We start from the raw sequence: 13,955 nt of genomic DNA, 5'->3' as shown, positions 1-13,955 counted from the left end.
AAGATATTGCTATTTAAAAGCATAACAACAATTAAAACAACAATTGAGAATTGTGCAACTAGTTACATTCTAGTCCCGTTCAGACTAGTATTACTTTTCCTTCATCCATGAACTAAAATTTCTGCTGAGTAGTTTATTTTTCCGATAAAGGGTAGAAATAACACATATTTGTATATGGTACATCTGTATGTATACATAAGTATAAAGGCACACATATGGATTCCACTGTGTCCTTCGGCGTTTATTCATGCACAAATTCCCTTTAGAAGATTTAATTAAATTGAAGTTAATTACACAGCATAGAATTGACCTTAGATATGAGATATGCGTTACATACATACATACATACTTACACGCATAGATATATACATGCATCATGAAAGGTAATCAAATTATTTTCCAACGTTTAAAGTTAATTTCGCCGTTAATGGGATTGCTTGTGAAACATAGGCGATAAATTTATGTTATAAAAAGTTTCTTAATAATTTTTTCTTCTTTCGGTTTTTCAACTTTCTGCCAGAGGAACATTACGAAGCAAGCATACCGATTTGCAGACAAGATAAATACCTTATATGAAGTAAAAATCCGCCTTTCATATCCTTGTTAAATAGTAATTTAATATTAATAATATTAGTAGTGATGCAGACGTGATAGAGAGCCCCTCAGTGTAAAATAAGGAATTGACAAGTTTCAAGCAGCCGGTTAAAAGAATAAAATTCGTGAACTAGTAAATAAAAAACAAAGTAGCAGAGAAACTAAAGAAAATATGTTCATGCTTTACAGCCCTAAAAGGCCTAAAACTCGCAAAACTTAGTAGATTATCACAAATTTCTTCTTGAAAATAAGAATTCGGATCCAGTTTTCCGGACGCAAACTGAGAGTATGCAATCAACTATTTTTTTTTGCCTAAAAATGCCTAATATACCATCTAAGCTACCGTCGCAACTACTCATATTTAGGTTAAGAAGACTTCCGCTTGCACGAAAAATTAAGCTAATGCGTAGGCAGAAAAATCATTACTGAAATATTTCATATCTCTAAGTGCATACAAATCGTTTGATTCTGACTTAACAGGAAGGTCCAAAAAAGTCGATAGATTTTTATTCTTAAGATTATATAAAAACGGAGATATGAACGCAGCAAGACCTCAAAAGTAAAAGCATTGAGATGTTCCACATTTGACATTAGCAAGAAATTCTTCCACTCGTTTACACAATGAACGCCGAAGCGTACAGTCCCCTTCTCCCCAGTCTCGTGGTTAACAGAATACAGACCATTATAAGAAACTGCTTGGTTGATGAGTTGACTTTACAGAGGATCCATAAGGTAGTTTTTCCGTGCAATCCCCTCTACAATATTACAGGCTACGAATGGTACAAAACGAAAAAGCGGATTTCAAAAGGTTAGAAAAAGCTGCTCTTGAAATAGAAAAGTCAAGGAAGATAGCACAGCAAATAGCATTAACTTCATGAATAGATCGATCGCTGTAAGCGGGTCCGTTTAAACTACGCTTCGAAAGGTGGGCCTTGTATCAACTCAGCGGACGTTGAGCAAGAGCACTAAGTCCACGAAGTCCTTCTATCCGCAAGCTGAGCAGAGGCACTCCCGATAGCTTATAAGGTGGACAAGGATTGGAGGCTCATGATGGTGGTGAGTGCCCTAAGAGGATATTGTCGTCTATGTAGTCATGCGCAGAGACTTAATATAACTGCCGATGCCCTTTTGCGGCAGCTGTTTGAAGGATGTCTTGGAAACATGTATTTATATATCAGCACCTACACATCAGCTGCCGGACTTTTGTGAAGCTAAGATTCAGACAAATTGGCTTTCTTTTTGCATCTTAGCAGCTTCAGGCTTAAATAATTTATCATTAGAATGCATCATTTCCCACATCCGTCAATCGTCATTGCTCAAAAATCGACCCTATCTTTGCATCTTCTGCTCCTTCTTTCGCTCTGCCCCTTTCTCCTTCTAATAGCATTCGCAAAGAACACAAGTGAGCACTTCTCCGTGGCTGAAGCCACCGAATATAAGTATAAATCTTTTGCCGATTTGTTGCTTTTGTTTGCCTGCTATTTTACTTTTTGTTAGCCAAGAACCACGCAAAGGCAAAGGAATTTGACGAATTTGTTTGTTTTAAACGGCTGGTATCCCACGCAAATTTGCTTCCAAGGAAAATAACCCTTAATAAAAACACAAAAGCAGGAAGTTACGCTAAGCCTGTTGACTTAAAACGAAAAATGAAAATAAAGCAAAAATATTGCTAAGTATGATTTATTTTTTTACGGTTTACGGCGGTCTACGTAACGCTGACTGTTTAGAATTTTGCTTAAATATCCGCTTTTTGTTTATCATTTCGCTTAAATAGCTTACGAAATGTAAATTCAAAGCGTGCGCTGCGTGTCTTCACCAAGCTCTGCCTAATAAAATTAGTATTTGCCAAGTCATAACTCTAAGTCATAACTCTAAGCAGCAGATTAAGAGCAATGGCGTGTATTTTGTTGACGCTTGAAATCTCTAGACAAAACAGAGTAGAAGGTAAACAAGTTTGGCAGTTTAGGAAGCGCATTAAATAAAAAAAGTGAAATCAGCTGCTCTATAGTTGTTACCCTGCATTAAGTGGATAATGGAAACTAATACATCCAAACTTTTTTACTAATACATATGCAAATGCTTTCAATAATTTTGGTTTGATTATAAACTACTTTAGGGTCTTTATGCCTCTTTTTTTATAAAAGAAAGTGTATATGCAAAAGTGAAGCAAATGTTGCCAGAACTCAAAATTGACAATTGGAAATTTATGTGAGTATTCAACATCCATATGAGTGTTCAGTTCCAAGAAAAATTATTAAAAACAAAATTTTCATATCAGAAATAAGGGAGTAGAATAAATTAACGCGGGAATGCAAGTTGTCCGAATGCAACCTCCTTTAACTTGATTGCACTTTGGGCTGCGATGGAAATATTGTGAAAGTCGCTGAAAGTAAGTGCAAAAGGACATTCGGGGCAGCACTGGGGCAAGTTTTACATGATCCGGTGATACCAATGCATGCAGTCCTTTGCATTCTCCCCAGTTTAGTGATATCATAGCCCTTCCGGAGAGCTTCGCACCAAACTAGGCATCCATAAGTTGGCTAGGAAATTCGTGAAATTTCATAAAATTTTGTGCCAAATAAAAGCAAATTATTTTTACTCTCAAGTAGTTCGTAATCACCGTATGCACCCTGTATTGAAATAAATATATTTTACCTCTCTCCACTTGCGCCCATTTGTTGGTTTGCTTTTTATTATTATTATTTTTTGTTTGTTTTTTTTACTGCAGGCTGGCGGTAGATACTCAGAGTTTTCATTGACAGCTTGGCGCTGCGTGAGACGCTTCGTTGGGGTATAAATTACAAAGGTATCACCTGTCTTACGCCCAGCATGCAGTGCATCCCTTTGTGAGCCATGTTAATGATATAGTTTATGTAACGCAAAAGAAAAAGGAAAACAGGCATAAAAGGATAACAAAATTTATGTTTGCAATATTTTATTTACTTTGCAAGAGGAAGATCAGACATTTACGCCTAAAACGTGAAATGCCCTGAATGAGTACCATAAAGGCGAATAACCTCCTAAAGTGTGTTGAGATAAAACTGAGTAAATGATATGAGCATTTTGTGGAGTTAATGGAGTGATAAATTTAAGGAAAGAAACTCCTCGCTAATATAAACTTCGTATAGCCCAATATGAATGCAGCCATGTGTGATAAGTACTGACGGCAGGTTTGCTAAATCAAAGAAAACTTGGCAAAAAACCTGTTTACATTTCCTCAACCCATAAATGATCTTTGCAATAATGGAAGCCAACAAAAATCTACATAAGCTTTTAAAGCATACTTTTTATTTTTATTTTCATTTATTAATGGATATTACGATTCTGCTGGGACTTAATTTTCTTGTTTAAAAACTAAAGGCTTTCCGGCCGAAATCGCCATTCAGAAGATGAAAATGTTTGATTTGACATACCAACTCAATCGAGACTGACTAAGGGTAAATATATAAAGATTTAAGAATCGAGCTCTACATCTAATGCTCAACAAGAAATCCATAGGAGGGCGAATGACTGATAAATTTTTACAAATTTTCTCCTTTAAAATAAAGTCCACAAAGCTTTGAAAGCTTGTGAAGTTTATATTATATTCTTCCGCCCACCTCTTTCTTTGAAAGCACCACTTCGAACTGTATACGTCCCGATTTTCTTGTTCAAAGTTGTTCCGCTGCTTTTTGTTTTTATTGTATTATAAAGGGTGGCCAAATAGCCGCCGCGGCCTCGGCGGCACACCTCCATCCGATGGTCCAAATTTTCGATGACGCTGAGGCATAGTTGAGTTTCTATGCCGTTAATGTGCCGAATTATCTCATCCTTTAGCTCTTGAATTGTTGCTGGCTTTTCTTTCAAATAACCCCAAAGAAAGAAGTCCAACGGTGTCAAATCACATGATCTGGGCGGCCTAATAAACTCACGCCGCGGATACCGACCAAAATCCTCCAGCGAGTCATTCAAAATCGGTGTTTAGGGATGGCAGAATTACGACGCAGTTGCGGTCAACATTTAAAGGGATTACCTATAAAAAAATAAACGTCACGAATGGTTCTACACAACAAAAAAAAAAAATTCCCCAATCAACTTGAGTTTTCGTTTAATTTCAAATTAAAATCCGATACCTCTAAATTAATAAACAAATACCGTATAACTCAAAGCTTCATACTTTGCGCACAATTCTCAAATATTTATCAAATTTCACTAAAGAAGAATCTCGATTTTCATGTTTTTCATCACAGTTTTTAGAAAATCTCAAGAATCGCGGTTTTATCGGCCATTCAATTTTTATAATAAGACTAGCTGAGCCCGGCGCGCGTTGCTACGCCAATAACTAAAATAAATTTAACAACATGTCATATTTGTTTCCTCTGTGTAAAAATACATGTCCATACTAATTTTTATGACAATCGGTTGAACGGGGCAGAAGTTGCTACTCTGCAGCGCCACCTGGTGGCGAGTGGCATCAGTGAGCATATTCTAAAAACCTTCTCCGTGGAAAAAAAAATATATATATACCAATTTTTATATTATTATTATTTATTTGTTATCTATAATTAAAATTACAAAATAACTTTTTTAGCACAAGCTACCAAGGCTATCGGCTTAGTCATATGGTTATAATACTTATTTCTAAAGGTTTAAATTAAGTGAAACATTTCAATATCTTTAAGGAAGTTAACAATTTGCCTTATATTAGATTCTGAGGTGGTTATAATACTTATTACTAAAGGTTCAAATTAAGTGAAACATTTCAATATCTTTAAGAAAGTTAACAATTAGTCTTATATTAGATTCTGAGGGGTGTCGTAGGATTAGCGGGAGTGTGTTCTGTGTTTGAAATGCTTGAGTGCGTTGAGCGTGAAGATTTGGGCAATCTGATAAAATATGCTGAATTGTTAGGTTGTTATTGTTGCAGAAGTGGCACTTGGGTTGAGATTTCGATTGCAAAATATATTCATGCGTTATAAGTGTGTGCCCCAATCTGAGGCGTATGAAGCATCTGTTGGCCCATGTTGAAGTGTTGGTTGGAAGTTTGATTTGTGCACCGAGAGGGTTTATATCTTTGTATGGATGTGTGTACGTTGACCATTCCTCATTAAGATGTTTACGTAGAGCGTTAGAGTAATAGGTTTTTAGTGACTTCACATCAAATGGCATGAAGACGTGAAGACAGTCTTTTAACGAGGATTTTGCAGCTAGGTCTGCTTGTTCATTGCCCAAGATGCCTGAGTGAGATGGGATCCACATCAGTTTTATTTTTGGTGATGCGCTCATAAGTAGTTGTTGCACAGATTGTAATGGGCTGTCTCTTATGTGAAATTTTTGGGAAGCTAGGAATACCGATTTACTGTCTGTACATATCACGTTGCATTTGTTGGTTTCTTTGGCCATTTGTAGTGCTGAGATTAATGCCTGTAGTTCTGCGTCAAATATGTTTGCATATTGTGGTAGTAATCCGTGGGACTGTGTTAGACCATTCTCGTCTGTAACAGCAAATGATACACCGTCTTTTTGTTTTGACCCGTCGGTAAACAGAAAGCTCCATCCTTCCTGCTTTAGTGGAGTAACGATGCTAGTGTATAGCTTTTGAAAATTAGATTGACATGTCTTGTCTTTGTGGTGGAGTGTCAACTCATTTATAAATATCTTGCTGTCAAGTTCCCATGGTGGGATTTTTGCTGGCGTAAGTTTTGGTGGGGAAAAACTTAATTTGAGAAATTCTGCAAGTTCCTTTATCTCACATAAGGCGGATTTTCTTTTTATGGCCGTTTTTCGTTTGTTAAGTAGCTGGATTTCACGACTTAGTACGTTTGGTGAGTGGGAGTAGAGTTTGTAAATTACACGGCTTCTGAGATATTTTATTCTGGATTCGATTGTCTGAAAGCCCCCTTCGGTTAGCAAGTTCTTTATTGGTGTAGTTCTAAATGCTCTTAGGCTTCTTCTCACAGCAGAATGGTAAGGGCCTTTGATCATTTTGAGGTGATTTTTAGAGGTGGAGCCATAGATTTGTAATCCATAGTCAATTTTGCTCAGAATTGTTAGTTTGGTGATATCGATTAAGGTGTTAGTATGTACATAACTTTTTTTTGAGGATAGATATTTTATAATGTTCAGCCTGGTAGCTAGTGCGTTCCTTATATTAGTACAATGATACTTAAAGTTATATTTGGAATCAAATGTTACACCTAATATTTTCATATTATTATTGTTAGGTATAGTATAGTTATTATTTTTGAGATTTATTTCGCTACAATTTCGTTTTTTGCAAATATGCAAATGTTTGCATTTATTTAAGGAGATTAGGGCGCCCGATGGTAGTGACCAGTTGTGTATGGCATTTAAGGCGTTATTGAAAGACTCTTCAATGTCTGAGGTTTTTGTTTGGGTGGAAATGAGGTAAAGGTCGTCGGCATATAAGCAGTGCTTGATGTTACGGTGTTTACTCATAAGTCTGCTTATGTCGTCGAATGCCACCAAGAAAAGTGTGACCGACAATGGCGAGCCTTGGGGAATTCCATTGTGGAGGGGGAATGTTTTGGAAAAGGTGTCATTTGTTTTACAACGAAATTTTCTCTTTGTCAGAAATGATTTCACATATTCAAAAATTTTTGGGCCGATTTGCCATTCCTGTAGTTTTTGCAAGACCACGTGACAACCGATGTTGTCAAATGCCTTGGCAAAATCTACGGAAAGGATAGAAATGTGATTCTTTTTTGAGAGATTTTTACATATGTGGTGATCGAGAAAGAGAAGTGCATCTAAGGTGCTTTTCCCAGACTGAAATCCTACTTGGAATGGAGATAGAAGCTTTTTGGTATTTAAATACCACATCAACCTTGTAGCGATTATTTTTTCCATGATTTTGCTCATGCACGGAATTAGTGAAATGGGCCTATAGTTTCTTAAGTCGTTTGGTTCTTTATTTGGTTTGAGTATTGGGATGACTGTGGCAGTCTTAAAACTTTGTGGAATCACTCCGGAGTCGAAAATGGAATTGTAGAGCTGGAGTAGTCTTAGCTTTGTGGGTTTCGGTATTTTTTTTAGCATTTCGTAATTAATTTTGTCAAATCCCGGAGTGGTACCTTTCACCAATTTTAGAGCATACTCCAGTTCACTGAAATTGATATCGGTCTCGAGATGTTTTGCTAGATTGTCGGTATTATCGTTTGCGCGCATGGTGGTAACGTTTCTGGCAGAAGCGATGAATTGCGGAGGGAAGTTGGAATTTTCAGAAGATTTTGAAAAATGTTGGGCGAATTCGAAAGATATGTCGCTTCTATTTGTAATGTTTGAACTATTTATATTTATAGATGAAATGCTAGTGGGGTTATATGTACCTGTGAGAGTTTTTATTCTTTTCCAAATAGTTGCTGTTGCGGAGTTTGGGCTAATTTCTTTCGTAAAATTTTCAAAGCTACTACGTTTGGCCGATTTCTTTTCCCTATTGAATAGGGCGTTCTTTTTTTTAAAATTAATCAAAGAATCGAGAGTTCTTATTTGTTGATATTCCCTCCAGGCTTTAACTTTTTCTTTATGGAGATCGCTTAAAGCGGGACTCCACCATGGGACTTGCCTTGATCTATATGGGTGGAAGGTTCTTGGTATAGCTACATTTGCTGCATTTCTAATTGCTTTTGAGATAATCGCTGCTTCTTTATTAGTGTTTCTTTGCGTAAATTCCGGTAGATGGTTGGAGCTAAGAGCGACTAGGTATTTATCCCAGTTAGCCTTAGCTGTATTGAATCTAGCTGGCTTAGGGTTTTTGTAAGAATTGTTTGAAGGGAATGAAATCGAGCAGATTATTGGGTAATGGTCGCTGTTGTGTAAATCTTTTAACGTGTACCAAGTTGTAAGTGGGAGTAATTGGGGTGACGACAAAGTTATGTCTACGTGTGTGAAAGTATTGTGTGTAGAGAAGTGTGTTGGGCTATTGTTGTTAAGTACACATAGGTTTGAACTCAGTATAAAGTCTTCTATTACTATACCTCTGGGATTGGCTTTAGGTGAGCCCCATAGGGGGCTCCAGCTATTGTAATCTCCGGCTAGAACAACAGGTGTGTTAATTGATGAGGTGATTGCCTCCAAGTCGGAGACCGAAAACTTTTGGAGTGGCGGAATGTATATAGATACAATGGTTACCGGATATTGAAGATTAACTTCTACGGCCACTGCTGAGATGTTAGAGGTGATATTTAAGATTTTATGTGGGATACTATTGTGCACTAGTATGCCACAGCCTTGCTTAGCGTTAGTTATATGAGGGAAATTATGAAAATGCGCTGAGTATTGTTTTGGTGGATGTGGAAGGTAATTGTGTTTAAGGTGAGTTTCCTGGATACATATAACGTGGGGTCTACGATCTTTTATTAAGAGTTCTAAATCTTGGTAGTTGTTGTGATATCCTTTAATATTCCATTGTAGAATATTAAGTACCATAATGTATATTATTAATTATAATTCACTATAAAAGCTGTTAAATGAAAACAGCTCATAGTGTAGGCTCGTCGTGATCTATTTCTATATCATCAACTTGAACCTGAGAGACTGACGTAGAGTGGAGTTGATAATGTACATAATTCATGTAGTCATCAGGCAGTTGGTAATTAGAGAGAGTTTCTGAGGAATTGATAGTATTTGTAATCGTGCGATCAATTGGATTTTCGATTGAGTTATTAAAAGAGTTTGCACTGAGGTGAGGCGTACGCACTGTGAGTGCCCGGGCACTCATGTCTGAGTAGTTTATTGTAAACGAGCTCAAGTTATGTGATGGTATGCTGTGAGATGTTGGAGTAAGTGAGCTAGTTGTGTTCGGCTGTGTTACGAGAGATGATGATTCTTGTACTGTAGTGCTTTTGTTATTTTTAAGAAAGTTGGGGGAGAGAGATGCGAAGTGTGTTGTGGTATTATCTTCTGAGTTGAGTGAGTGCTTGGGTAAAGGGAGTGCGGGTGGCTTATTAGTGTTTATGTTATTTGCTGTATTTTGAGAAGTGTCAGAAGTTGTTGTTTTTGAGATAGGATGAGATGGTGAATTTTCGGCGGTTGTACTGGTTAGTAGGACAGGGGAAGGTTCGGTTATTGCGGATGCATACGTTTGTTTTCCATTGAGAGAAAACGGGTTTTGTAGCTTGAATAGCCGCTTGGCTTCGTTGAAGTTACACTTATTTTGTGTTTTAATTTTCAATATTTGTTTTTGCTCAAGGTATTTAGGACAGTCTCTAGCTGAAGCGGGGTGTGGACCAAAGCAGTTGGCGCACATTTTGCGTTGGCATAGTTCAGGGGTATGAGGGGGGAGATTGCAGACCTCACAGGTGGTGTTGTTGTTGCATTTTTTAGTAGTGTGACCGAGAAGCTGACAATTACGACAACGCATTGGTGTTGGGAAATGTTCTTCTACTTTTAGGGAATACCATGCAACGTCGATATCTTGGGGGACTTTATAAAGGTCAAATGTAAGAACCATTCGTCCTGTTGGCATTGGATTTCCATTCACTTTTTTGGTAAACTTGTAGACATCTACGACTCCTTGCGATTTAAGGCCTTCAATAATTTCTTTTTCATCGGTTTCGGCTAGGTTTTTGTCATAAATGGTACCTTTACACGTGTTGAGAGATTCGTGGAGGGACACAGATATTGGGCATAAGCCACCAAGATTTTTACATTTTATGAACTTTTCAGCCACCTTTTTAGATTTTGTAAGTACTAATAAACTGCCGTCCTTGAGAATGCTTACGGAGCTGTACTCTGTACTTATTCCGTCAAGGGCTTTCTTTTTAGCGAACACACTATACTTAGAAATTTTGTTGTTTTCGTCAGAGGATTTTATAATGATGAATTTTGGATCATTTTGGTTAACACTTTTGGTAACTGGCGATGGTAGGGATGGGTAAAGGTCTTTATTTGCACTGGTTGTTTTTTTTCGTTTCGATTTGGGGGGAATTGACATACTATCAGATAGTATGTCAAATCGGTTCCCCGAGGGGAACGGAATATTATTTTCCATTAGAAATTAACACTTCAGGCTTTTATTTGTATTTTTGCACTTCACAACAAGAAAATAATAGGAAAGTCAATTGCACTAAGCACGTGGAGAGTAAGAACACTCTGAGAGAGAAGTAACGAAGCGATAATTAACACAACTATTCGGTACGAAGTGTAGTCGACGACTGCCCCAATTTTTATAATAATCGGTCCAGTAGGTTTTGAGTTCATCGATGATATACAGACAAACATTCATTTTTATATATAAAGATGTAAGTTTGAAGTTGCTAAAAAATCGCTTTATTTTTTTAAATGGTTTTTTCCACGATATTGCCAATTTTCTTCCATATAAAGCAGGGTCATTTGAAAAGTCCATGCATAGTCAGAGATGTGGCACTACTGGCTCGTATCCAGGTTATCTTTAGTTAGTGGCACCTCTTGAAAGATCACAGATCAAGCTTGAGCCAGGTCGGTCTATTTCTTTGTGTTTGGCATTCGTTTGAATCAAGGAAGTCGAGTGAGTTTCCTTTTCCTTCCTTCACGACAACCCATCAGCTCACGCCTATGCAGTTGTGGTAGCAAAATGAATGGCAATGGGGCCCCAATTTATTCCCCAGACTTGAAAGCTTCGGATCATTTGGGCAATTTTTTCCCCCAAGTTGAAGAAATAGGTGGCTCGAGAAAGATTTTATACAACCGAGGGGAGATTCCAGAAATGATTTTTTTCCGACTTGGACAAATCTTATTCTTCGGAAGGGATCAACAAGCTAGAACAGCGTTTGACGAAGTGTATAAGCCTAAAAGGAGACTATGTTGGAAAATAAAAAAGGTTTAAAAAATAAAATAAATCCAGGTCAGTATGATTTGTAAGCTAATTAAATTCTCCCAGCGTTCTAGAAATCGGAGCATTGGAAGCATAATTAGTTTTGACCATTCCTAACCAGAAAAAATCATGATTCCGAAAACTTTGCTGAGGAATATTCAAATGGAGAGTCAATGATTCCATTTACCTAATCAAAAAGGAAAGTAATGGCGAGAATAGCCCTTTTAATACCTGGTGATTTTAGGTTAATGAGCAAGCACCGACTTTTATAGAATGGAATTGGATCAGTGAAATTTAAAGAACTCAACACAAAGGTTTTCTAGAGACGTTCAAGCTAATAGTATGATAAGCATGATATGGTCTTTAAATAAAGACGGCGTATTCCAAGTTCGAACGCATAAGAGACGTACCATATATAAGAACTTTAAAGTATATGGATCAACAAAGTCCGAACTAAAACGTCGAATAAACGCAAGTACGGATTAAGACTTTAAGGGAAGGTCCTAAAGTTTTATAAGGACTCTGAACGGCAAATGGATTTTATGAGAAGATTTTTCATGGTAGGAATGCACTCGGAGGTTTACCATTGTCTGCCGAGGGGCGACCGCTTTTAAGGAAAAACGTTTGCTATCATTTGATGCTTCATGCACAGAGATTCGAACCTACGCAATTCGAATGGCAGTCGCACATCACCCCATTCGGCTACGGCTGCCGAAAAAAGTTTACATTAAATAATTTTATTTATTTTTGTTTTTCACGGAGTTTTCAAAGGACCCTCGTAGTATGACATATGCTTTGAAAGTGCAACCCAATTTCTTTCTAAAAACTCGGAATAAAAAGAAATTTTGATCATATTTTTTTTTTCTTTTTGAAATTTGGTATTTTTTTTCAATATTTCAAAAGTTTGTACAAATTTTGAGCTACATGGTTTCGTTTTTCTTTTAAAATCCACGATACTTTTACCAAAGCATATCAAAAAGAAAAAGGTATTAAGTACAAACAAAAATTGTTAAGACTTGGTAATTCGTCGCGCTTCTATTATTTTCATCACATACTTATAGATGACATAGTGTAAGGTGCGAAGCATTTTATTTGTGGACTTGTTTGAAATCTCAGGTACGGTTGTACTATATTTGCCCATAAGACAAAGACTCCAGCTGAACTAAACGATGTGAAATCGCAGCAATATCGGCCGAAATATTTGTGCAATAGGTATGATGTAAACACCGACAAAGAGCAGACTTAGACATCACACCCTTACCTTCTTTGAGCGCGCAATCATCTTTAAAAAGCTGTTGGAATAAATCACCTTAAAATGTGTTTTTTTAATATTTTTCCTTTTCAGCAACGAGTGATTCTCCCCTAAATGGGCAACCTTGCAGTTCGCGTGGGTGCTACGAATGGTCAAATGGAAAAATATGTATGTAATTGCCCCTGACTCAGGGTGGCATACTTTTATACATACACACAACTAATACACTTGCAATATTTTATCGACGTAATTTTAAATGAGGTAGGGGCATTTTTTTTTATTTTTATTTATTTTTTTAATTTTTTTTTTTTAATTTGTTTTAAAATTTGACCCGGAAGTCCGCAACATTTGCCCTACTGACACTGACGCTGACATTTGACTGTCGCATATAAAGGGAAGACTTTGTCAGAGCGCAAAAATAAGCAGCAGCAATAAAAATTGTTTGTGTTTACAAGAAAGAGCAATTCAAGTGATAAGCTGCAAAAATGATAAGTAATTAGGTGGGTCTTCGCATTGCGTGAAGTAGTCAACAGATGTGACAAAGCGCATTTTTCTTATTTATGAGGGCAAAAAAGATGAAGAAGTAAAATGGTGTGAGAGAAAGCGTGAAAAGTAAGGGCTTAACAAATTAAGAGGCAAACAGTATTTCAGGGTAAGCAGAGCCTTTTAAAAATTTTCTTTTTCCTTTTGCAGATTTTATTTCATTTTCATATATTCATTTCATTTTAGCTAATTTAGTTTGTGAGGTAAGTTGAAGGACACCTCGAATAATGCAAAGGGAGAGAAATCACCTTCCAATGAAGCTTTCTAGTCTTTGAAGTTTGAAGTTTAAGTCGGTAAAGATCTGGCGGAGTCACTCTAGTTTTTCTTCAGTTCTATTTCCAAAAAAAGGCCAAATGATGATAACATGAAATAAATCAAAACAGAGTTAAATATCAGCAAAATTTATTTCATCTCCTTCAATCTCCGGGTCATATCGTCTGAAGCAATACACATGTGCCAACGTTTAACCCAGTGCTCCATGCAGCCCTGGTAGGCCGACGAAGGGATGTCCTACAGCTTATTCATCGCATTCTCTTTGATCTCCTCTATCGACTGAAATCTCCTTCCGCGAAGTGGTAACTTCAACTTGGGAAACAAAAAGAAGTCGCACGGGGCCATATCAGGTGAATACGATGGTATTTACTTGGTGTTTGGTCAAAACAAAATCTAGCACAATTTGGGTTCGTTGTGATGGCGTGTTATCAGCATGCAAAATCCAAGAATTGTTTGCCTACATTTCCGGCCGTTTGCGACGTACAGCATCTTTGAAATGAT

General features: G+C 37.1%; 1 protein-coding gene across 1 annotated transcript; it reads right to left on the bottom strand.

Moving 5' to 3' along the window:
• Positions 1-9,073: 9,073 nt before the first annotated feature.
• LOC128856538 (uncharacterized) lies at positions 9,074-10,528 on the bottom strand. The gene has a single exon (XM_054091842.1). The coding sequence runs from the start codon at positions 10,526-10,528 to the stop codon at positions 9,074-9,076; it is 1,455 nt and encodes a 484-aa protein (XP_053947817.1).
• Positions 10,529-13,955: the final 3,427 nt, after the last annotated feature.

The sequence above is a fragment of the Anastrepha ludens genome, chromosome 3 (genome assembly GCF_028408465.1).
Source record: "Anastrepha ludens isolate Willacy chromosome 3, idAnaLude1.1, whole genome shotgun sequence".
Classification (NCBI taxonomy): Eukaryota; Metazoa; Arthropoda; class Insecta; order Diptera; family Tephritidae; genus Anastrepha; species Anastrepha ludens.
This window is presented reverse-complemented; position numbering and strand designations above follow the sequence as displayed.